This window comes from Thalassophryne amazonica, chromosome 20, assembly GCF_902500255.1.
Source record: "Thalassophryne amazonica chromosome 20, fThaAma1.1, whole genome shotgun sequence".
Classification (NCBI taxonomy): domain Eukaryota; kingdom Metazoa; phylum Chordata; class Actinopteri; order Batrachoidiformes; family Batrachoididae; genus Thalassophryne; species Thalassophryne amazonica.
The window spans coordinates 15,017,721-15,043,930 of record NC_047122.1 but is presented as its reverse complement, the minus strand read 5'-3'; the positions used below and the strand labels follow the sequence as shown (position 1 = coordinate 15,043,930).

At 41.4% G+C, this 26,210-nt stretch overlaps 1 protein-coding gene, 1 long non-coding RNA gene and 1 pseudogene across 2 annotated transcripts; 1 reads left to right on the top strand and 2 right to left on the bottom strand.

Annotated features, from left to right (window-relative positions):
• Positions 1-4,102: 4,102 nt before the first annotated feature.
• gdf6b (growth differentiation factor 6b) lies at positions 4,103-6,853 on the bottom strand. The gene is made up of 2 exons (XM_034161084.1): positions 6,478-6,853; positions 4,103-5,032 (listed from the first exon to the last, which is right to left on the bottom strand). The coding sequence occupies exons 1-2, from the start codon at positions 6,764-6,766 to the stop codon at positions 4,152-4,154; spliced, it is 1,170 nt and encodes a 389-aa protein (XP_034016975.1). The 5' UTR covers positions 6,767-6,853; the 3' UTR covers positions 4,103-4,151.
• Positions 4,917-14,846, top strand: LOC117502074. Its single transcript, XR_004558171.1, has 3 exons — positions 4,917-5,034; positions 10,551-10,568; positions 14,835-14,846. It is a non-coding gene; the product is annotated as an uncharacterized LOC117502074 (long non-coding RNA).
• A 3,009-nt stretch (positions 14,847-17,855) lies between these two features.
• Positions 17,856-26,210, bottom strand: part of LOC117502381 — a 107,917-nt pseudogene continuing 99,562 nt past the window's right edge.

The window sequence follows — 26,210 nt, the reverse complement described above, 5'->3', positions numbered from 1 at the left end:
ACTTTTTAGGACTACCATTGACTGAGTGTCTGGATACAGACCTGGGCCCTGAGGCAATGCTTCCATCCCCTCTCTGTGCACCTGCTACTCCACTTGATTAATGTCAAAGTGCTGGTAAACTGTAAAAACTGAGGTTCACCAGCTGCCTTGAAAATATGAGTTAATTCAACTGAATATCAGTTAACTAACCTTAAAGATAAGCTTAGTTTCAACCATCAATTTCTACTTACTCACTAGATGGAGGACCGGGGCGATCCACTCATTCACTGGCTGTTGTCAAAGCGCCGCCATCTTGGTTAGCGCCAACAACCAGACATAAATAGAAGTCAATTTGGGCATCATCAATGTTTTTAAGAGAGTTTCACCATCAATGTGCTGTTACATTTATTCAAACTCAGTCCAATATTTGTACAGTCACTATTGGTCAAAGCAAATACAGAAGACGATCAGACTATTTAGATAATTAAATGGATTAGCTAGTCCCAGTCCAGATAGGAAATAATACCATCAAAGACACTATGTTTGCCACAACACGAGATACTAGTCTGGTCCTTAATTCATTTCATTTTAAAGTTATGTTAAAGAGCAGGGGTGGTGGCCAAGTGGTTAATGCACTTGGCTTCAGTGCCCGAGGTTCCCGGTTCAAATCCCACCACTGCCACATTTCTCCATGTAATGTGGAGTTGCGTCAGGAAGGGCATCCGGTGTAAAACATGTGCCAATTCAATGTCTAGATCCATCTTGGATTTGCTGTGGTGACCACGAGTGCGAACAAGGGAGCAGCTGAAGGGACCTACTTTATAAAGTTATGTTAAAGATGGGAGATAATCAGGGGTGAAAGTAAGAGCTTCGAGATATGAATATTAAAGATCATTCTTAACCCACCTGCGGCGCCAATTTTACGGAGCGCTTCTCCACGACAATATCAAATAATATAAATAAAATGAAACAGACACTTCAGCCAAGGTGAAAGTAAAATTGTTCAGTCATTTCTGGACCAAGTTGACCCACCAAACTGAGAGAAAAAACATTTCCATTCTATGAATTTGAATATCGCAGGATGGAAAACCTGTTGTGAAGAAAAAACCCGAAGCTAATTAAAAAGGGATAAATTGAGCCTTATGAAAGTGAGACTTCTAATTGAATCCTTAAACGAATGGTGAGATATTTATCACAACAAGGCATTCAGGCAGTAAAACTGAAGTCACTGCTTTACAGAATACACTCTTAACCCAGATTTTGTTTTAACTTAAATTTCTGAGTTATCATTAATTATTCTTTCGTGTTTTGTAAAAAAGCATTCTCATTACTAAACTAAATTAGTAGATTGCACTATTCAACTGAAATTTTCGGTGCAATGATCATGTTAAGCAGAGTTAACTTTTTGTCTTAAGTTTCTGTAAGGGAGGGGAGGGGCCCATTTTAAATTCTACCTAGCAACACGGTGTGGGCGTGTCCCGTGTGAAGACTCCACTCATCCTGCTGCTTCTGTTCATGGCTTGCTGTGCTCAAATTCAAAACCTGTGGATTTTGAGAGCAACACATAACTTTCTGGTAAAAAGACGGTTCACTGAAAATAGCTTAGTGTTTAAGTGCTGCTTCTTCTTTTTTTTCTCTCCGCTGTACACAGTGTACACTTGGCTGTGGGTTTTTGAAAGAAACACTGACTTAAGGAAAGTGGAATGTAGGCTTCAAGTTAGTTATTTGTTGATAACTTTCTGGAAATTAGTTTCGCCCAAAGAGTGGTCCAGTGAGAACACGTTAGCTAAACTGAAGTTATTTTTTGGCAATATAACTCATTTGGTGTGCTATTACTAAATCAAACACATTTCAACTGTTGCTTTTTTTTAACATGCACTTAATTTTTTTGTTTAGGTTTAGTTAATGTATTAAATACTTTAAACAAAATTGTAGAACTTAAAATCTATTCAGTTATATTATGTGTCACTTTGTTGCCTTTTTTAGTAAACATTTGTCACAATTTTTACAGTACAGTTTTAATGCATTTTTTCTTTTTTTACTTGTCTTTTGGTTGACAAGGTGTTCATGAGGTGTTCCTTTGTAATATTTTTTTAAATAAAAGTCTTTGGAACATTTAAATGTATTGTAGCAATCGCCGGCCGGTTGCTAAGACTGTGAACTGTTATGCTGCAGTGCATCATGGGAGTACAGGGTTTTGAGAGTTTTAAGTGTTGTTAATATGTTTCATGTTAGTTTAATAGTGTGGTTAGTGTTACTGATTTATTGTGTTCAATAGTTCAGTTGAGTTAGTCAAGTTTAGTTAAGTGTCTGTTGCCACCATAAGTGAAAAGTGTATTGCGTTTGATGCTTTCCACCATTTTCTGTGTTGTTAGGGTTGCAAATAAAACGGCACCTCCTTGTGGCAGAGTGCAGAAAAGCTCAGAGTGTCTCGTTTTTCCACACCACTTGCCACAGTATTCTTTAATTCCAGACCAGGACAGTGTGCAAAACAGATATGATGCGTGCCCAGCATGGCCACATCACGGTTGCAAATTGTATGTCGCGCATGCAGACAGAGTGGGCACGGAAGAAGCGAGTGCATCACGGCCGCTGTGCCCCTCATGGGGGCGCCTTCGCTTCTGTTCCCTGTTATATCCGCTTTTCTTCCTCATGTATTCGCTGATCCACCCCGGGAAATTTGTCATTTCTGCCCACCTTTGTTGCGGACGCTCAGCTTTTGTTTCCTCATTTCATGCGCAAATCCTCCTAAACGCCAGTGGGACAGGGCCCTAAGCAAGATGGCGGCTGCTCGCAACAACTCACAGGCTGCAATGGTTTCAACTCAATTAGTGAAGACAATGGATAGCTACAAGTTTAGATTTTGAAAACATATAAACTTGAGTTGAATATCCTAAACTTGCCATTAGAAGTGGAGTAAATGAGAAGAAATAAGTTCACTTAACTTAATGGGGCTTTCATTTTTACAGTGTATATTTCATTTATTTTAATATAAAAAATACTCGGTATATTAACAAACTTAACATATAATAATGAACAGAGATATCACGGACATATCACTGCAATATTATCAGTTATCATGTTGTTCACCAATGAATATGGCTTTGGTGTATGGTTTTATCATATACCTAGAAATGATAAATGTTGTATGGTTTTATCATATACCTATAAATGATAAATGTTGTATGGTTTTATCATATACCTAGAAATGATAAATGTTGTATGGTTTTATCATATACCTATAAATGATAAATGTTGTATGGTTTTATCATATACCTAGAAATGATAAACGTTGTATGGTTTTCTGAAGGGTGTAAAAAGCCATATTCATTGGTGAACAACTGGATAACGATTTTACCATATACAGTGGTCCCTCGTTTACTGCGGGAGTTATGTTCTAAAAATAACCTGCGATAGGCGAAATCTGCGAAGTAGTCAGCGTTATTTTTTACAATTATTATAGATGTTTTAAGGGTGTAAAACCCCTCACTACACACTTTATACACTTTTCTGAAACAGGCATTAACATTTTTTCACTTTTCTCTCCTGTGTAAACACTCAAAGTTCAAACCTTAGTAGAAAAAAATAGAATGTTTTCCTATAAATAATTATGATGGCTTTTAGAACTAATGAATTTAATTTTAACGATCAACCTACGAGGTTGGACACGTAAGAAATTATTAATAGTGACTCACCAGTATTTCATAGTTCCTCTGACCACGCCTCTTCGTCGTGGCGCCGCTCCGCTGTCCGGATTGGCTGATTACTCGGGTGGTATGAAAAATATTACCCGTCTGCGAAAAGGGTGTATTGCTATTTATTCTATATATTGGTGTATCATTTATAGGTATATGATAATGTATTATAATGACCTTCACATAAGCACACAATACAACCAATGTGACAACGTGTCGGCACTGAAATGTGCGTAACAGTGCTCCTGAATGTTCGTAGGAATTGAGCCTAACAACAAATTCTGGACAGGAAAACATTCATGAATGCCACAGTCTTTATAAACACTTTGTAAGCAGGACTTAGGAACAAATTTGTTCGTGAATGAGGCCCAATGTCATCAAATGTTATCAAAATCCGTTGGCTAAAAAAAGATAAAAATAAATTAAAAAGTCTGTCTTGCTGTTTCCTGCTGACTCTCAGCGTGAAGTAAAACAATTCTACCTACAGCCACATGACTCCACCACCATGTCCTCGTACTGTTTGTAGACCACGTTGTTTCCTGAGTCGATGTAGAGAATGCTGATGGGGCTGAGTTTGGATGGGGTACAGCAGCTCGGCGGCATGTTGCTGGGGTTCATGGAGTTCATCAGAGTCTGGATGATGGCGTGGTTTGTGGGCTCTAAGTGGGACCTCAGGGGGAAATCACAGACACCTTCACAGTGGTACGCCTCGTAATCCAATGGGGCGATGATCCAGTCGTCCCAGCCCAGGTCCCTGAAATTGACGTGCAATGGCTTCTTGCTGCACCTGGATCTGGATTTCTTGCCATATCTTTTGCCATGGCGGGTCCTTGATGTCGCCGTCCTCCGTCTCCTGCTGCCTTTATCATCAGACCATTTGTCTTTTTCTTTCTTTTTGAGTCCAAGCATCACCCTCCGCTCTTTCCGCTCGCTGAAAATTGTTTGCCTTTTCTTAGACCTGGTGAACACCACTAAGATGGCTTTCTTCTGTTGGGGCCGGCCATGCCGGTGCAAGCCCACAAGGTTCAGGTCCAGCTCCCTGTCATTGTTGTCAAACACAGCCCGGAGCTCCAGGCACAAGTGTTTCCCTGGAGTCACTTTGAATATTTCCCACACATCCAACACCTCCCATTTTGGCTTGCGGGAATCCTGGAAGTTGAGCGTTTTGGAGTGGAGCAGCTGCTGATCGTGGCAGGAGAGGAGTTGGATGTCGATGGCTTCTGTTTCTAATATTCTGAAATTCCCAGACAATTTGGTGTATATCCTGAGCTCAGCTCCCAGCACCTCTGCTTTTTTGGAGAGGGTTGAGACGGCAAACAGATACTGCTGTCTTCTTAGAGGGGAGAGTGGGAGGTCATCTGTGAAATGCATTAAAACAGAAGCGTCAGATGTATTCTCACAGAGATAATGTCAGAATTGGGGTCAGTGCCAACTTTTTTTTTTACTTTAAATACACATTGTTGAATATGCTCAAACACAATTTATACTCAAATTTGCTCAAGTCTCATGACTGAGCAGCCGTACTGGGAAATGTAAACAAATAATTCCATAGATTCTCTCACAACTCACATAAAAACTCTTTTAAAGATAGAAAATATTTGGAAACATGGTCCTGCCAAAAAATAATAATAAATAAATAAAAATAAAATAAATAAATAATTCTGTGAAGCCACATAATGGAGAAAAAAAAAATCCAAATAAATCTGAAATATGAGATAAAAATACAATTTTCATGTCATACTTTTGAGTTTTAAAGTCAGCATTTTTATTTATTTTCTCATAATTTTGACTTAGATCATTGTTTTGACTCAAAAACTCAAATGTTTGAATTTTCCCTGTGAAATTATGACTTAGAAAATTAATATTTTAAACATACCTGTTTAAAGTAAAGTAAGACCATTTGGCTGCTCCCTTGTTTTCACTCAGGATTGCCACACAAGGTGGATCTGCATGTTGATTTGGCACAAGTTTAACGCTGGATGCCCTTCCTGACACAATGCCACATTACATGGACATGATATGGAGAAATGTGGCAGGGGTGGGATTTGAACCGGGAACCTTCCGCGCAGAACCCAAACTAAGCCACGACCCCTGCCCGTCTCGCTGTTTAAACTTTTTATTTCATGCTTTTGACTTTAAAAGTCGCAGTTTTGACTTAATATTCGTCATTAGAACTTGCATGTTATAGATGACTTCTTCAAAAAGTCTTTAAAACTTTAAAAAGTCAAAAGTACTACTTTAAATTTCATTCACTAATTCAACATGTTCTACTTCAGGTCTAATAATTTGTTTCAAATTTTGTGTAGTATTTCAGTGTTGACATAAAATGTTCAAATTTCCCCCTTTTCTCTCATTTTGTACGACGGAGTTTTAGGGCCACATTGAATTTCTTTCTTTTTTTTTTTTGGACTTTGAGAATAAAGTCGTAATATTACGAGAATAAAGTCGAAATATTATATTATGACTTTATTCTCGTAAAATTACGAATTTATTCTCGTGATATTACGACTTTATTCTCATAATATTACGACTTTATTCTCGAAGTCTTAAAATTACGACTTTATTCTCGAAGTCTAAAAAAAATTGTACGCCGTCGTAATTTTGGACTTTAAAAACAGACATTTGGACTTTTTTCTTTAAAACACGTCTAAATTCAAATTTTTAAAAAATCAGTTATGACTTTAAAGGCTAAATTTTCATAAGCTATAATATTTTTTTCTGGTTTAACATACTGCGTGAATTATTGTTTTTATTCTAACTTGTGTGGGTAAATGCAAAGGCGCGCGCGCACGCACGCACGTACCTTGTCCCCTGTCCACAAAACTCGTGATCGTGTTTGCGGCTTTCGACGCGCGGAAGAAGCTGGCGTTGAGTCCCAGTTTCTCGGCAGCAGAGAAAGTTTTGTAAATTGACATCATGTAGTTGTGAGGCTCGATGACGTCCCTCTGTGACGCTCTGTTGTTCCTTCTCCAAATGTCAAAGTGCTTTGTTGTCTCGTGCACATCAAAGATCTTGCTGCTCCTTTTGTTGCCGGATGTTTTGCACGCAGACAGCAGCGCTCCGCAGATGAAGGTCAGGTGGTAGAAATCCATCCTCCGGTGAGCCGACTCGAGGCCGGAGGACCGACACCAGAACCGGAGCTGGACTCTGCATCCACTTTGCAGCTGCTCCGCAAAGTGCGCACGTACGGCTCGTGACAGGCGACGCAGTCAGACGGAGGTAAGGACACGCCCACATTGTCCCATTATCGTTCAGTCTAATTGAAGGCTGTAAAAGAAACTGATCATGTGCGTCACCTCCTCAAACCTGAAGAAAAAAGCGCACTAAAACCTCTAAAACCACAAAAGTGTTGTGGATAGTTTCCACAAAACACAAATGACCCTCAGCTGAAGATTTTAAAATGACATTTTCTGAAAATTCCAGCAATCCCTGTCGTTAATTTGGAATTCATTGCGCCCTCTAGCGAGCCACAGGAACTATGTGTCATATGTGAGCAAAGCAAATGGCTATTCGCACGGCTGTCGTGCGAATAACTCTCATTTCACTATTCACCTAGCAAGAAGTGTGAGACATTTTCGCTTTGACATTTTGCCGCGCTGTTTACATTGTATATATGATGAAATCGATTAGTACAATGTACAGAAGACATCTTCAGCTTCAAAATAAAAAAAAAATCTTCAAAATCGGACAAATATTAAAGGACTTATGACATCTTGAATGCAGTGTGTTTAGTAGTTCCAAGTTTTGCCACCAGAGTCTTGCCGTGCAAATAGTGAAATGAGAGTTATGGACACAGCCACCGTGCGAATAGGGTCAGCCGTGAGCAAACATAAAGGAAACAGCGCAATTCAGCACCATGACAGCGTTTTCCACCGCAAAACTAACAATAAGTAAGACCCAAAGAGGTTATAAATGAGAACTAGAGTCCGTCGCACTGAGCTGTGTCCCAGAAAGGAGTCGTGGTCTCCAATTTAATGGACAATTTTCAAGCACCCTTCTCAGCGCTGCTCTCGTTGGAGTGTCATCTCTGCTATTTTGGCATTGTGGGATAGCTCGCCCACAGATTGAGCTCACCGGACTACTTTCCCCTGTGCCATTTTCCGGTTGTTTGCAAACTGACGATGAATTTGACGACATGAGAAGATGCTGCTGGATGAGTGTATTGACTTACGATCATTTTGGCATAAAAACACACGAGATACACAAGTTCTTGTGCCAAATATCACAATTATCTGGGAACTACGTTTTGCTCAGGAAGTCATCAAGCACGTCAGCCGCGGGCACGTACTAACACAGAATATACAAAAACTGTATAGAAGATAGTCCAAAACGAGAGCATCCACTTTTAGCTTGCCATAAGCTAAACTAGTGGCAATCGTGACAGTATGATTTTCAAGTTGTGCTGCAGAGACTTCCGCTTCGTGAGCCTCTCGCTCACGTGTTTGACTTCACTGGAAACACCAGCTTCATTGGACACCAAAGCCAAAATGAAACAAAAAATCTGGACTTACGTTGACTTTCAGCAACATTGTTTAACTGTCATCCAGCTTCGTTCCTGTAGCTGGCGCTTCGTCAGAATTTTCAAACTGTTGAAAAATGTGAACGAATCCCGATGACAACTTCAATTTGTCCATAATACATTTTGCTTTCTGTCTTCAGCCTATTTCCTCTAGGCTGGACTATTGTAATTCATTATTATCAGGTTGTCCTAAAAGTTCCCTAAAAAGCCTTCAGTTAATTCAAAATGCTGCAGCTAGAGTACTGACGGGGACTAGAAGGAGAGAGCATATCTCACCCATATTGGCCTCTCTTCATTGGCTTCCTGTTAATTCTAGAATAGAATTTAAAATTCTTCTTCTTACTTATAAGGTTTTGAATAATCAGGTCCCATCTTATCTTAGGGACCTCGTAGTACCATATCACCCCAATAGAGCGCTTCGCTCTCAGACTGCAGGCTTACTTGTAGTTCCTAGGGTTTGTAAGAGTAGAATGGGAGGCAGAGCCTTCAGCTTTCAGGCTCCTCTCCTGTGGAACCAGCTCCCAATTCAGATCAGGGAGACAGACACCCTCTCTACTTTTAAGATTAGGCTTAAAACTTTCCTTTTTGCTAAAGCTTATAGTTAGGGCTGGATCAGGTGACCCTGAACCATCCCTTAGTTATGCTGCTATAGACGTAGACTGCTGGGGGGTTCCCATGATGCACTGTTTCTTTCTCTTTTTGCTCTGTATGCACCACTCTGCATTTAATCATTAGTGATCGATCTCTGCTCCCCTCCACAGCATGTCTTTTTCCTGGTTCTCTCCCTCAGCCCCAACCAGTCCCAGCAGAAGACTGCCCCTCCCTGAGCCTGGTTCTGCTGGAGGTTTCTTCCTGTTAAAAGGGAGTTTTTCCTTCCCACTGTAGCCAAGTGCTTGCTCACAGGGGGTCGTTTTGACCGTTGGGGTTTTACATAATTATTGTATGGCCTTGCCTTACAATATAAAGCGCCTTGGGGCAACTGTTTGTTGTGATTTGGCGCTATATAAAAAAATTGATTGATTGATTGATTGCTTAGTTTCCGTACCATCATAGTTTCATTTGATTGTCGTCCAACTTCATCCAATCTCCAGAGTCCGACGTCTTGCACGAACATTGACAATATCTGAACGGATCAATAACTAAAGATCCTCTCCATCCACAGATTTCATGCAAACGTGCAGCTTGACTATTGTGTTTTGGCTTCAGTGTCCTTTGTTAGTGCCGTGTAACCAGGACTTTGTTGCTAGGAAAGTTCAATGACCAAAATACCAACATTCTGGGCGCCATGAACATGTTTTCACTATTATTTGATTTCGTGTGACTGACATTGTGATTCACTCATTCAAAAGGCTATTTCTACCTCCTCACAACTCCAACCACACATGAAAAAGTTTCTTGACAGTTCTTGTTGAACGAAACCATCCATCCATCCATCCATTTTCTTCAGCTTTATCCGGAGTTGGGTTACGGGGGCAGCAGCTCAAGCAAAGCCGCCCAGACCTCCCTATCCACACACACACCTCCCCCAGCTCCTCCGGGGGAACCCCGAGGCGTTCCCAAGCCAGCCGAGAAACGTAGTCCCTCCAGCGTGTCCTGGGTGTTACCCGGGGTTTCCTCCCAATGGGACATGCCCAGAACACCTCTCCAGTGAGGCGTCCAGGGGGCATCCAGAAAAGATGCCCGAGCCACCTCAGCTGGCTCCTTGTGACGTGGAGGAGCAGCGGCTCGACTCTGAGCTCCTCCCGAGTGACCGAGCGCCTCACCCTATCTCTAAGGGAGCGCCCAGCCACCCTGCAGAGGAAACTCATCTCGACCGCTTGTACTTGCGATCTCGTTCTGTCGGTCATGAGCCAAATCTCATGACCATAGGTGAGGGTCGGAACGTAGATCGATCGGTAAATTGAGAGCTTTGCCCCCCTACTCAGCTCTCTCTTCACCACGACGGTCCGATACAGCGACCGCATCACTGCAGACGCTGCACCGATCTGTCTGTCGATCTCCCGCTCCATCCGTCCCCCGCTCGTGAACAAGACCCCGAGATACTTAAACTCCTCCACTTGAGGCAAGGACAATGAAACCACATCTTCCTAACCAGATAGAGTTGTGACATCATCATGCATACATGTAGGCGCTGTCTAGGGACAACTTGAAAATCCCCCATTTCGGGCAACACATTTGGAAGCGCGCATATTTGCTCAATTAGTCTCGTCAAGAAACAGGTGGAATATGCCAATAAAAAAGCTGTGCATGTTGGCAAAGCCACAAACAGAGGAAGAAGGGAGACAATATTTCCTTCCATAAGTAAGTGGTTTTGGTTATTCTTGTCATTTTGTCCATGACATTTGGTCGATTAACAGGTGTATGTTGCCTGCGTCGTCCGAGGACACGGACTTAACTTTTCACTTATGTCTAGTTGATATTTTCCCTTGCTAGACTGATGTCTAGTTAAAATACTTGTCATTAGTAATTAAAATTGTTCGACAAAACAGACTATTTTTTTGTTTTTGTTTTATACTTTAAATAACTGAGCCGCTGCTCGCAGATTAAAATGACCGCTTACAGTGACACCCACACACAGACGTACACCCACACCACTGACTTCATGAATGAAACTCGGTCAATAAAGGATAATTGTTTAAAAATACAATATATATATAAATGTAATGGTTTTAGGAGCCGCGCTGCACTGAACACAGCAGCAGATCAGTTCAGCAGCACATCTGGAACAGATCAGATCTGTCTAACTTTCAACACTAGTATTTGGGAATGTGTGGGTGTCAGAGTAAGTGTAATACTTTCCTTATATAATTTAATGTAAATAAATTTTACTGGCTCGATATCCAGGTCAGAATGGCATTTTAACACGTATTTTGCGAGCGTTTTTCTGTGTGTGTTCAGTTGCAAATCCCCATTGAAAATGCATTAACATCCAGGAACTTCGCCAATATTTTGCCTGGTTAGGAGGCGTCATGTCGCTATCTATGAAGGGACATTTGCGTTTAGTAGGCAGCATTGGGAGTTCGGATTCTAGTTCTCATTTATTAACCTCTTTGGTGAGACCCTTCCGCTGCTCCCTTGATTGCACTCGGAGTCGTCACAGCAAATCCCAGGTGGATCTGCATGTTGAATTGGCACAAGTTTTACACCAGATGCCCTTGCTGACACAACTCCACATTACATAAAGAGAAACATGGCAGGGTTGGGGTTAGAACCGAGAACCTTCCACACTGCAACCAACTGCACCAACCCTTGCCACCACAAAACTAACAGGATTAATAATAAAAACATACGACAAAGAGGTTTAAGGCAGAATTTATTGAAAATCAAACAGTGTTAACTAATCAAATTACAAAATCCTTGTGGTACTTCAACTAGAAAATCAGTGCAGACCTCTGCCAAACAAATAAACCAAAAAGAATTTGGGTGGACATTTTTTGGAGCCACCTGATACAACTTTTTCACCCCATTCCAAATTTAGCCAAATGTTTCATGTAGTTTTCCAATGCTACACTTTAATTTGAAAATTTTCTGTCTCGTCCCTCTTTAAGCAGATGTTGCCCAAAATGTAATGAAATCAAAACGAAACACTTTCATAAAAATCAAGACATCTGCTAATTTTTTTAATGTCAAGGCTGTGTACTTGTACAACCCCTGGCAAAAATTATGGAATCACCGGCCTCGGAGGATGTTCATTCAGTTGTTTAATTTTGTAGAAAAAAAGCAGATCACAGACATGACACAAAACTAAAGTCATTTCAAATGGCAACTTTCTGGCTTTAAGAAACACTATAAGAAATCAGGAAAAATAATTGTGGCAGTCAGTAACGGTTACTTTTTTAGACCAAGCAGAGGGAAAAAAATATGGACTCACTCAATTCTGAGGAATAAATTATGGAATCACCCTGTAAATTTTCATCCCCAAAACTAACACCTGCATCAAATCAGATCTGCTCATTAGTCTGCATCTAAAAAGGAGTGATCACATCTTGGAGAGCTGTTGCACCAAGTGGGCTGACATGAATCATGGCTCCAACACGAGAGATGTCAATTGAAACAAAGGAGAGGATTATCAACTCTTAAAAGAGGGTAAATCATCATGCAATGTTGCAAAAGATGTTGGTTGTTCACAGTCAGCTGTGTCTAAACTCTGGACCAAATACAAACAACATGGGAAGGTTGTTAAAGGCAAACATACTGGTAGACCAAGGAAGACATCAAAGCATCAAGACAGAAAACTTAAAGCAATATGTCTCAAAAATCGAAAATGCACAACAAAACAAATGAGGAACGAATGGGAGGAAACTGGAGTCAACGTCTGTGACTGAACTGTAAGAAACCGCCTAAAGGAAATGGGATTTACATACAGAAAAGCTAAACGAAAGCCATCTTTAACACCTAAACAGAAAAAAACAAGGTTACAATGGGCTAAGGAAAAGCAATCGTGGACTGTGGATGACTGGATGAAAGTCATATTCAGCGATGAATCTCAAATCTGCACTGGGCAAGGTGATGATGCTGGAACTTTTGTTTGGTGCCGTTCCAATGAGATTTATAAAGATGACTGCCTGAAGAGAACATGTAAATTTCCACAGTCATTGATGATATGGGGCTGCATGTCAGGTAAAGGCACTGGGGAGATGGCTGTCATTACATCATCAATAAATGCACAAGTTTACGTTGATATTTTGGACACTTTTCTTATCCCATCAATTGAAAGGATGTTTGGGGATGATGAAATTATTTTTCAAGATGATAATGCATCTTGCCATAGAGCAAAAACTGTGAAAACATTCCTTGCAAAAAGACACATAGGGTCAATGTCATGGCCTGCAAATAGTCCGGATCTTAATCCAATCGAAAATCTTTGGTGGAAGTTGAAGAAAATGGTCCATGACAAGGCTCCAACCTGCAAAGCTGATCTGGCAACAGCAATCAGAGAAAGTTGGAGCCAGATTGATGAAGAGCAGTGGCGGCTGGTGAAAAACAGTCTTGGTGGGGCTGCTGTGCCAATAGATTCCCTTGTCTTGTCCAGTACAGGCATTCAAGTGAACAGTCGGAAAATTACTACAATTCCACAATAATCATTTCATGTCCTTCTCAAAATCAGCAGTTTTACAGATAAAGTTAACCATTTACGGCTATATTAGGCCCCATTTCTACTTTGGAAAGGAACAGTATCAAATACAACACTCATTTCACCATTTGACACCAATTACACACATAGTACACCAAACTGTACTGAACTGCCATTATCTTCAGACAAACAGATCCTGGGGTTCACAATGACACCGACCTTAACAAAATAGAAAATATCACCAAATTTACACTCTTTAAAAATGTGGAAAAATTCTTCAATTGACAAAAGAACATTATGTACATATTATAATGTTCACACCACCTTCAGAGAGAGAGAGAGAGTGAATGTTTGTGTGTGTGAGTGAGAGAGAGAGAGTGAGAGAGAGCGCGCGTGTGTGTGAGTGAGAGAGAGTGAGTGTGTGTGTGTGTGTGTGAGAGAGAGACAGTGAGAGAGAGAGAGAGAGCGCGTGTGTGTGAGAGTGAGAGAGAGAGAGAGTGTGTGTGTGACAGAGACAGTGAGAGAGAGAGAGAGAGAGATAGAGCAAGAGCGTGTGTGTGAGAGAGAGAGAGAGAGAAAGAGAGAGTGTGTTTGAGTGTGAGAGAGGGAGAGAGAGCGTGTGTGTGTGTGTGTGCGTGTGAGAGAGACAGTGAGAGAGAGAGAGAAAGGGTGTGTGTGAGAGTGAGAGAGAGCGAGAGCGTGTGTGTGAGTGAGAGAGAGAGAGGGTGTGTGTGAGAGTGAGTGTGTGTGTGAGAGAGAGAGAGAGACAGTGAGAGAGGGAGAGAGCGAGACAGAGAGAGAGAGAGTGTGTGAGAGAGAGACAGTGAGACAGAGAGAGAGAGTGTGTGTGTGAGAGAGACAGTGTGTGAGAGAGAGACAGAGAGAGAGAGAGAGAGTGTGAGTGTGAGAGAGAGAGAATGTGTGTGTGTGTGTGTGTGAGAGAGTGAGAGAAAATTAAGGTAATATTTTGCATGAACATTACTGAGTGGAATGGAGGCAAAAAGTAAGCTAGAAAAACTTAAATTAAATAACTTAACTAATAACACCAAAACCTTTAAATTAAATTGGTTAAAATTAATTAACAGTGTAGAGGACAAAGCAAATTAAGTATACAAAACCACTTAATTAAATGCTTTGCTAAACTTGGGTTTGTCTGACTATAAGTGTCTTGTGTGAACTCAGTGGCTGAGTTAGAATTTATTTAAAAAACATGCAAATTGCTATTTTAGGGTTTTGTTTTATTTTGTTTTTAAACTGAGCAAATAATTTGTTTTAGAGTGTGGAATACTCCAAAGAATATTTCACTTCTGTGAACTGATCCTCATAACGTGTAAAGTGAAATCAAAATACCAGCAGCTTTGAACACTGTTACAAACAGCCCCGGCCTCCCCTATTACCATTATAACTGGTCTGCTGTCCCAAAAAAGATCACAGCTTTGACCCCCTAAAACAAACAAAAAAAAAACATCACTCATTCGTTTTATCTTAAATATTCATCCTCGTTTCCACACCAGGAGCAACATTCGGGAATAAATCCGAGCAGCTCGTCAGCTCACCTGAGCTGAAGTGGATCCAGAGGAGTCAGTCTGCAGCTGGCACAGGTGGATGCGCTCCTTTCCACCCCGCAGTAAAGAGCGCAGATCAGCAGCCTCCGTGACGTGTGCGCGCTGACAGTGTGAATGAAGCCTGACACGGTTTATAACGAGTCAGACAAACGACTCACCTCCAACCGGGATGTGCAACTGTCATTAAACCACGAGAAAGATCTGATGTGCGCACCTCCATGCGCCTCCAAAAGGATCCCCGCCAAACTTTGGTGTCATTGATTTGATTAGTTTTGTCCCGTTTTAAACCTCTGAAGAGTTCTTCAACTTACTCCAGCAAAACACACGGAGACAAAATAAAAATAAATAAATATAACCCAAATGTCGTCGTCACCATCATCTCTTCCTGCCCGACTGACTGACAGCAGCTGCAGCGTCACGTGTATCACTGACTGTAATCTAACGTTCCCGCATTTTTGTAGCAAGGGCTAAAATTCCGGCGCCCCAAAGCCATTAATTTTGGCAATGTTGATTTGCCAAATATTTATTAATTTTCCCTAGTAACTACATACGATTGGTTATTTCGCTGCACTTCAAGGGCGCTTTGAATGATCGCCCAAGACGAGGAATGATACGTTCTCTGCTTCTGTCTGTGGAAATGCACTGTTGAATGAGAGTCAGTTGGAGGAAGTGTTGTTTTAATCATTCATATTACATGTAGGCACACACAAGTAGGTAAAACTGACATTGATAATTCTTTTTAAATATATATATATATATATTATGACTTTTCCCCTCCACATCTAGGAGGGCAGCGCCCGAGCGCCCCCTATGGGCCGATCGCCACTGATGAAGAGTACTGTTTGTCACTCATTAAGTCCATGCCCCAGACTGCAAGCTGTTATAAAAGCCAGAGGTGGTGCAACAAAATACTAGTGATGTGTTGGAGCGTTCTTTTGTTTTCCATGATTCCATAATTTTTTCTTCAGAATTGAGTGATTCCATATTTTTTTCCCTCTGCTTGGTCTAAAAAAGTAACCGTTACTGACTGCCACAATTTTTTTTCCTGATTTCTTATAGTGTTTCTTAAAGCCAGAAAGTTGCCATTTGAAATGACTTTAGTTTTGTGTCATGTCTGTGATCTGCTTTTTTTCTACAACATTAAACAACTGAATGAAAATCCTCCGAGGCCGGTGATTCCATAATTTTTGCCAGGGGTTGTACGATTCTGGGAAGCTTTTACCAGAATTGTGCTGGTACACAGGTGTCAATCCATGCCAGCAGAGGCCCAGCATTCTAACAACCGGTAGGAGTGATTTGGCACGTCATAGAATAAAAATATTTTCTGATGCTGCCAATATTTGCAATACCACTCAAAAATAGTTTATGTTATCAATAAAAAAATAAATTTTATTAGGTTAGGTGATCAGGTTATTAAAAGGCTACATTTATATGAATGTTTCACTTGATGTGCGGATATCTCAGGCAGACAATCAAAACTAATGAATGATAAAGTCCCCCCCCCACCAATAAATCAAAACAAAACAAACAACAAAAACCCTCCTCCAAACTGAAAATAAACTCCAAAGTGAATGTGAGGCATTATTTGTAAAGCGCTTTGAGCGTCTGATGCAGATAGAAAAGTGCTACATAAGCGCAGTCCATTTACCATTTAAGTTGCAAACAAGCATTCACCCTTCATGGATAAGTCAACGAAATCTGTTTTATGAGTATAAACCTGCAGAATCCACAGGTTCAGATCTAAGGACCCGGTCCCACTGGGGAGAGGATTAATTGCGCATGAATTGAGTATACAAAAGTCGGGTGTTCGTTGACGTCCGCAACAAAATTGCTTAAAAATGACAAATGTCTCAGTATGAATTACAGATATATTAATAATGTATAGTGAATATATGATGAACAATCACGGATGTATAACGCATGTATTGAGGAAACGGATCGGACGCATTGCGATTATCACAGAAGAATTACGGATGCATTGCGCACGTGTTGCGGAAACAGCGGTTGTATTGCACATGCGCGGCATCTGCATTGCAGTCATAAAAGAAGCGCACTCGGGCCACTAGTCACACCAACACCACAACGACATGTCTAGACGACCGACGTCAAAGAAGCAGGGGAGGAAGAGGCACAAGGCTGCTGCTGATGCAGAAGAGAGGGCTCCATCTCCCACCCCACCTCCTCCAGCAACACAAAGGGCCAGGTCTCCCACCCCACCCCCTGACGCCGCTGCTGTCGATGAAGTCCTGGAAGTCGTTCCTGGACTTGGACAAGTTGATTGGTACGTTGTTGGATGGCAGCAACTCTCACACTACGTCTTTGGGGATCCATAACTACATCTGTACTCCTCCTTAGCTGGACTGGCACTGACTGGCAAATATGTCAATTTCTGCCACATTTATATAGTACTTTGGGTTTACGTGAAGTGCTTGTTATGCAGTCGCAAATTGTCCACAAATCAGATGTAATGCAGACGTAATACAAACACTTTATTCGTGGCCAATCTGTATGCATTTGATAAAAATTATTTTAGTTTGTGATGTGGACGTGATAGGCATGCTATATATTCGTTTTACACACTGTCCCAGTCCGCTGCCAAGCCACAATACCCTGTCAGTTGTGGATATCAGCGGATAACAGTGGATATACAGTGCATAGATTGAGTATGTATTGAGTTTGTAAGGCGGATGTCATCCACAACCAAAATTTTGTGCAGCTCAAAAATCCTGGCAACGGACATACGTGCCTCTGCAGATAATTGCGGATGTGTGTGGATGTCGGCTGACTCATACAAGCATGTTTCATGAATACTGCAGATGTTTAGCGAATATACACCAATTTTGTGCACAATTCATGTGCAAATCTTCCTAAACGCCAGTGGGACTGGGCCATAAATGAGTAACAAATGAAAATGGTACACACAAAACTGTATACTAAATGTGAAACAGTTGTGACAAACAGAAGTGAAGTGTGACTCTGGAAACCTTGCTTCCAGTCAGGATACCTTGGTGTCTTTCATATTTTCATACAATCACTACGTTGACTCTAAAAACAACCATGTCTGAGCAGTACACTACTGCAAAGACCAAGCTAAATATATAGAGGTAACTAGCAGTCACAACAGAGCTGGAGCCGGAGGGTCCTGTCCCGGCGGCGGTGGTGCCGGAGGGTCCTGTCCCGGCGGCGGTGGTGCCGGAGGGTCCTGTCCCTGTGATGCTGGCGTTTGAGGATCCAGTCCCAGTGGTGGTGCTCACATTCCCAGTTGTGCTGGTGGTGGTGGTAGTGTATGTTGTTTCGGTGGTGGTGTTGTATCCTATCCCATTGGTGATGCTGCTGGTGGTGTTTGGTGTTCCAGTGGAGGTGCTGCTTGTGGGTGAAGTTGCCCTGACAGTGAAACTTCGTGACTGAACATTCCACTGATTTAGTGTGAAGACCATAGTCAGGTTGTCATCTGTAGGGTGTGGATGATACATAGGGAAAATTGACACGTCTTACACGTCCCCCAAAAAGACATATAGTTGGACAGCATTCATTCAGCGAGAACAAATAAGTTCTCATATTTAATTTAAGATACAATTAAGAAACTAGATTTGGTTGTCGCAAAACTACTTTTAGTTTGTAGAGCTTTTTGAACCATTTTTTAAAAATCTGATCTATATATTGACCATAGCTGTTTGAAATATATTTCTTCTGGTCATCTGTGTACAGCTGTATATAAAATTGGTGCTTTGTTTTTTTTTTACAAATTCGATTGATCTTGATTTTCAGTATGAATGCTGACTGTGAAAGCAGGGCCTCACAATCCTTCTGGCTTTTTGTGTTTTAAGCAGGAGGTGTCAGAAAAGTTACCTAGGCCCGAATACACAAAGATTCTCAGAATCCTCTCAGAGAGCTCTCAATTCAGCCAAAAGATTCCTAGCAAGTAATCTTACCTCCTACCCTGCCACACTAGAGCACGAATGAGCCCGAATGAGGATTACAACAACAGTCGTGCAAATTCAAGCTGCACTCGAATGCCTCGTACAACATTTGGATGACATTTTTCGGGAATTCCCGTGGGTCACGTGATTCCCGCGGGATGGGAGTCAAAATTTTATCAATCCCGTGATTGGGATGGGACGGGAATAAAAATTAACGGGAGCGGCAGGAGCGGGAATGCCAAAAATAGATGATGATTTTCATCTATTTGAAACAACCAAAACGCGTTGACACCGGGCGCGATCAGACGCTACAAATTTACGGGGGTCACGTGGCGACGGACGCGCCTCCTTCGCCCGGTGTGTTGCCCTGCTTTTGCTGCAAAAATTCGCCCCGGTGCGTCATCAAATAGGAGGAGCTTCCATTCCGCTCACCGGCTCCGGTTGTCAGTCAAGTTAACATGACAGACCTTAATCACACGGAGCGAGTTGTTGTGGAAAGCTCCCAATACAGAGAGTATCATTATTTGCTCCAGGAGCCGAGTCTGGATGACGGTTGCTTTCAGCGGTCCTTCCGCCTCTGCAGGACCCAACTTGAGGACCAACTGTCCCGTTCACGCGCGCACATGTAAACAATTTAAAAAAAAAAGAAACGCCGCTGCTTGCTGCAACTCGCTCCTCCACCAAACCATTTGTTTTATTATACATCTGTGTAGTTAATAAGTAAAATAATCTCCATGGACGATTCGCTTGCGTGCGCACGTAACATAAAAAGAAAAAGAAACTCCGCTCCTGCTGCTGCTCGCGCCAAAACTCTGTCATAATTGTGTTTAGAAACCAGTCACCATTTGTTTTATTATATCTGTGTAGTTAACCCCTTAATGCCTGAATTTATATAGCTGTATATAAAAAAATGTTTTGTGTGTGTTTTTGCCTTTAAGTAGATGGTAAAAAATGTTGAGATTATTAATTACACTTTTGCACAAAAAATAAATAGTAATTTTGGTATTTTGGTAATAATTTGTTATGTTATAATAATGGTATGTTGCATATTTGAGTCAAATATTGTAGCATATATGCGACAATAGGCGTTAATAAAATATTCTCCACAGACTATTCGCTTGCGCGCGCACGTAAAATAGAAAGAGAAAGAAAGAAACTCTGCTGCTTGCTGTGGTGCTGCTGTTCGCTCCAAAAACTGTCATAATTGTGAAATAAAGGACAAAAGAGACATAAGTCCTGCTCACAGGCTGCTACCAGATACAGGACATGTTCACATCTTCAGTCAGACTGCAGACATCTCCACGTCACCACATATCCAGTCCCTGATTGATCATCACGGCGCGAGACATACGGGAGTGGGATGGGAGTAGGACTGATTTTGAGTGGGACTGGGAGTTATCTTTACAGGAGTGGGACGGGATGGGATTTATTTTTTACTCCAGTCCAGTTTTGGGACAGGATGGGATTTTTTTTCTGGGAGCGGGATGGGACGGGAGTGAAAATCCACTCCCGTGTCATGCTCTAACCCTGGTTTACATGTAATCGGTCCATGGGTTGGATGTCATTCAACACCCAGCAGTGTGACACGGCAGGTCTTCAACAGAGCAGACAATAGTGCTTGCCCTACCACGCACTCCCCCCCGCTTGCCTTCCACCCAGTCCTTGGGCAACACATACAGCATTGGAGGCACATTCTGCATTCTGCTGGCATTGTGGGGTTTCATGCTGTTATTTTTATTCTTTGTCTTTTTAATTTTATTCTATTCTGTTTTATTTTTTCATGTTACGTGGTGTGTTTTGTCATTCAACCTGCACTCTGGCTATTCAACCTGGATTCGGGATCTGCTGCTCTCCAAATGTGCATGAATCATTTGAGCCAGCTTCGTAACACATTCTGGGTATTTGAACGGCATTCAAACATGGCTGTATGAATGTCTGTCCCGTATGAATGCAGCTCGAATTCTGTTTGTTTTTTCAGTTCATGTGATTCATATGGCATTCGTGCTCTAGTGTGACGGAGCCCTTCAGAGTGATCCAGGACTTTTCTGGGAGCAACTCTGAGCAAAGAGTGGACAAACATTTATCTTTGTGAGGAGGTGGGATTGACCCCGTTGCTAGGTATGATGCAGTCTTCTAAGAGCTGTGATTGATAGTCACAAAAAGGGAAAGAGGAAAAAACAAATGCGCTCTGCGCTCCTAGTTATGAACAGGCAGTAAAATCATCTGATCATATAACCTGGACTGCATTAAGAAATGTGTACCTTATTTTTCGGACTATAAGTTGCACTTTTTTACATGTTTTGGCCGGGGGTGCGACCTATACACCAGAGTGACTTATAAATGAAAAATATACTGGTAGATTCTCAATTAATTTACCATAATAAAACAATTTACGTGACAGAGTCGCTTTATGTTTTAAAATGGCCACAGGAAACGGAAATGCAATGCATCATGGACACTGTAGTATGGCGGCCGCCCTATAGGTCACGCTGGTCGCGATAACCAATCAGAGAACAGCACATTGTACACGTATTCCTCACCTCACCCAGACAATGATTGTGAAACAGCGTGTGAAGCAGACGAACACGGTGCTTGCTGTTATTCCGGGAGGGCTAACAAAACAGCTTCAACCCTTGGATATCAGTGTGAGTAGAGTGTTTAAGTTGACGCTGAGAGCTGCGTGGGAGCACTGGGTGAGCGACGGCGGAGGATTAGCATCTGCACTTGGAAGGAGCTGGCGTCGACACCACGGGAGGTCATGAGCTGCGCAGGTAGGTGCTGCACGAACATCGACAGCTGACACCTGGTGTGTACTATGGTCCACAGCGGGTAATATGTTAGAAAAGAACCGTTCAGCGATGATGCGGGTTATGGTTCGGCTCGCAATGTGGGCCGCAAAATACAAACATATCCGTAGGTAAAATGCAGCTCACGAGAGGGCACTCAAGGCTTGTGTGACTGTTCCTGCGACTTCTGACTACCATAGAAAAATAAAAATTTCAACATTACTGATAACTTAAGACAACGGAGAAGGCCTGAAAAATGCCACCAAAAAGAAAATCATACTCTGCAGATTACAAGTTGCGACTGGTGAAATATGCATCCGAAAACGGTAGCCGTCACAATATTATCATCTGAACTTTTCATGTTAACATACCTGTATGTCCATGCGACTTATAGTCCAGTGCGACTTATTTATGCTTTATTTTTCTTTATAATGGATAAAGTGGCTGGTGCGACTTATAGTCCGGAAAATACGGTAATTCTGAAAATAATTTAATGTCATGATGACGAAACTCAACAAAATTTAATGAATTGTTACACAACTTCAAAATGTTTGAACGTATCTCATTGACATGCCGATTATATTGATTATCTTGTTATATTTACTCTTCATGCTAGTAATTTTACTACTTAATGTATTTGCTATTAATGGTGGATGCAGACTCAGCTGTCAGCAAGTCCTGTGATTACTGGCATTCTTATAAAAAGCAGTTTTATTTGGCAGAATGACCAAAACAAATAACGACATGGATAAAAAAAAACTAGAAAGAACTACAAAGACCAACTGGACAAACGAACAGTGCGTGCTGTTGACACAGCTTGTGGAGGAGAATGAAAGAGTTTTAAGAGGGAATTTGGGTCTAGGAACCACAGCACAAGGGAAGAGGCAGAATTGGGGGCGCATTACCCAACAAATCAGTGCGTCGTTCCCTCTCCTTGTGCGCGCCGAGTGTGAAAAGCACTGGTACGTGCTGCAAACCAAAGCGAGAGCAGAGATACCAGCACACAAGCGAAGTTCTTCTCAAACAGGTGAGTGTTGTAGGCCATCATTTAGGCTCTGGCTGCTGACATCACTTACTTTGATATTAATAACTGTATGAATGTTGTAGAATTTACAGACAATTTACATTTTTCCCATAGCCAGGTATGGCAATGTTATGATGACCTTCATCTCAGGTGTTATTACGTTACTACGCTGGGTGGGAAAAAGTCAGCTCATTCCTGATGAGGTCAACCACAAACATTATCCCTACCCAGGCCCAGATGACGACTCCAAGGTTGGGAAAATAAAGCTAATTTTTTAATGGAAAGTTGATGCTTTCACAGAGCTATAAAAACCCATCAGACCTCAGAGGTGAACATGTCTGCAGTAATCTGAGGTCTACACAGTCCAAAACTAAAACAGGATTTGAGGGTGAATAAGTGGAGACGCACCAGTGCTGAGAATGGACAGGTTGGTGTAGTTGGCCCAGCAGGAGTTTAACAGGATGGTGGTGTTTCCTGACAGTCCGTCCACTTTTGCTCTGCTGGAGTCTTTCAAGCTGGCTGTGATGGTGAGCGTGTTCACGCCCACAGACACGCATTTACCCTGCAGACATGACAAAGGTCAAAGTTCACTCACAGCAAGCACTCTGACGTTTGTGCTGTTACGTTCACATTAATGTTGCTGTTAGAAGCTGTCATAGTTTTTAATAAAATACAACCTTTCTCGAGAAGAGACATCCAAACAAACCTCATTATCCACTGCCATGACACTGGGCTGTTGGTGGAGCAGACCCATGATCTCCCCTGCTATCGGGTCTACCATCACCACCAGTCTGTCCACAGTGGACACGTAGCTCTCTGGGAGCGTGGTCCTCGACACCTCAGCACCGGCTACCTGAGATTTCAAGCAGATTAAAAACAAAACAAAGGTCTGGAGAAATGCTTGATGATGGAAGACATCATCATGACAAAGAGTGGGTGCAAAAGATTTTAACACTCTCGCATATTGGCAGAAAATGTGATCAGTGGCACAAAACAAAACAACAAAAAACCCTGACAGCAGAGTTGGGTCTACGGTGCATCCAGAAACTATTCACAGCACTTCACTTTTTCCACAATTTGTTATGTTACATACAGCCGTATTCCAAAATGGAGTAAATTCATTTTTTCCCTGAAAATTCTACACGACACCCCATAATAACAACATCAAGAACATTTGCAAATTCATTCAAATAAAAAACTAAGAAATCACACGTACACTATTATTAACTATTAACACCCTTTGCCTGGTTTGTGCTCTGACATGCACTGTCAACTGTGGGACCTTATATGTAGACAGGTGTGTGATTTCCAAATCATGTCCATTCAACTGAATTTACTCCAGGTGGACTCCAATTAAGTTGTAGAAACATCTCAAGGATGATCAGTGGAAACAGGATGCATCTGATGTAAATTTTGAGCTTCATGGCAAATACTTACGTACATGTAATTTCTTAGCTTTTTTATTTTTGTTTGAATAAATTTGCGAAAATCTAAAAAAAACAAAACATTTTTTCCACACTGTCATTATGGGGTACTGTGTGCAGAATTTTGAGGAAAAATTTAATCCATTTTGGAAAAAGGTTGTAACATAAAATGTTGAAAAAGTAATGTGCTGTGAATACTTTTTAAAAGCAATCTATTACAAATACAATTACCTTTAAAAGTCATCTATTATAATTACTACTGTGTGTTCAGAAAAGTAATTGATTAAACATTACCTTTAAATGTGATTGCAAATATGAATACAGTTACATTTAAAATAAATGACATTTAAAGCAATTACTTTTGCAATTACTTTTTTGCTAATGTTAAATATCCTATATCAGGAACTGCTCACACAGGTAATTAAGACCTCAGTCTCCACTGCAGTTGGCTTGATTACAGAGAACAAATAAGCACAAATCTTTGAGCAAATCTGTGTTTTGTTAAGAGCTCTTCAAAATTCTTTGTCTCAGCAACAAGCAAATAAAGTCAATTAAAAATCCATAACCTCAACTAATATGAGTTGTTCAGTGCCCACAACAATGGACAATCAACTGACAGACAGCTATGATTCTACATCACTGAAAGTTTGATGGAAATATTTATTAGTAAAATACACCTTAAATATTTGAAAAGTATTGAAAAGCCATTGTTCCAACAAGCAGCGAAGCAGTTGATTACAATTACAGTTTGTTTCTGGGATTTCAAAGAGCAATCAATTATAGGCACAGTTACTTGAAAAGTAATTATCATTGCTTCATATACATTTACTTTGGACCCAACTGTGGCTTAATAGCCTCGATCGGTGCCTCACCTCAACCCATTTTGGGTCAGAGGGCGAGGGAAGAGGTAACCTGACGCCCATGGAAGAAACATTGAAGCCGACTGATGTGCTGAAGTTGCCAGTAAGAGTTGCCTGACTGAGACTGTCAGCAGTATTTGTCAAAGTCTGAAGATCTTCATCTGAGAAGACAGAAAAAAAACAAACAAAAGTACAGAATCTGATATTAAAATCAGTAGTTTTTATACATGAGCCAGCTTTGTCAAGCAGAACTAACAAAACATTTAATTAAATGCACAATAATTAAATGTTTTGAAAATTAGGAAACATTATTTGAAGTTTTTCCCCCAATCAATCACCTGCCAATTACTGGACGTTAAATAAATGAGTTAATTAAGTAATTGCTGCTAAAATAGTCAACAGAAAAATCATCTATTTTGACAGGTCATGTGTTGGACACACGTACTCATGGTGCCTGTCCACACATCCACCAAGACCCGACCTGTTACAAGTCCTGGATGGCAACTAGGACTCATTACACAAATAAGCCTCCTCATCTGAGTCTCACTAAGGACTCCTTCACACATAGTGCGAATATGTACAACTCAGGGCGACTCACGGCAAAACAGTTCGTATGAGTGCACCATGAAACATTGCACCGATGGTAAGGTGTGCACAATCCCGGTGCGACGGTTCATGCTGCAGCTGCTCGCACTGTGTTCCATGGGATGAGGTGCACAACATCGCGCCGCTGATGTGGAGGAAAATAAAATAAAAACCAGCTGTATAATTAGTGAATATCACTGTTAATATAAATAATAAATAAAAGGGGACGCAACAGAAGCCCATGGTTAAATAACCCTGGTTAAATAAAAAAAAAAAAAAAAAAAAAAAAAAAAAAAAATGCCACAGGATTCAAACCTTCATGCTCTGATTACCAGACGGAAACTTGTATTTCCACACAAGCACACACGCATGCATGCCCATCAAAACACGGGACGTGTGCTGCAGCTGTGATGTCCAGATCGGGAGATGTGTCAAGGGCTGTGGGCAGCTAGGCACGCCCCCTGTCCCGTCAGCGCACAGACCAAGATATCATTCTGTGATCAGATGAGAGATGCCTGTGGTGGGGGGGGGGGGGGGGGTGAACCACATGCACAGATATGTTAGGAGGGCCAGGGGGAGCGCGTAAAACACACACACACACACACATCTGTTGTGGGGGGAGCTGACACTGGCACGCCACATGTGCACTCGTTTTGCTTGCGATTCTTGCTTCATGCGCACTTTATGCGCAAATCGACCAAATTTGCACTATATGTGAAGGGGCCCTAAGTAACTGTTCATTTGACACAATATGTCACTGGGCTGCGACAACCTGTGAA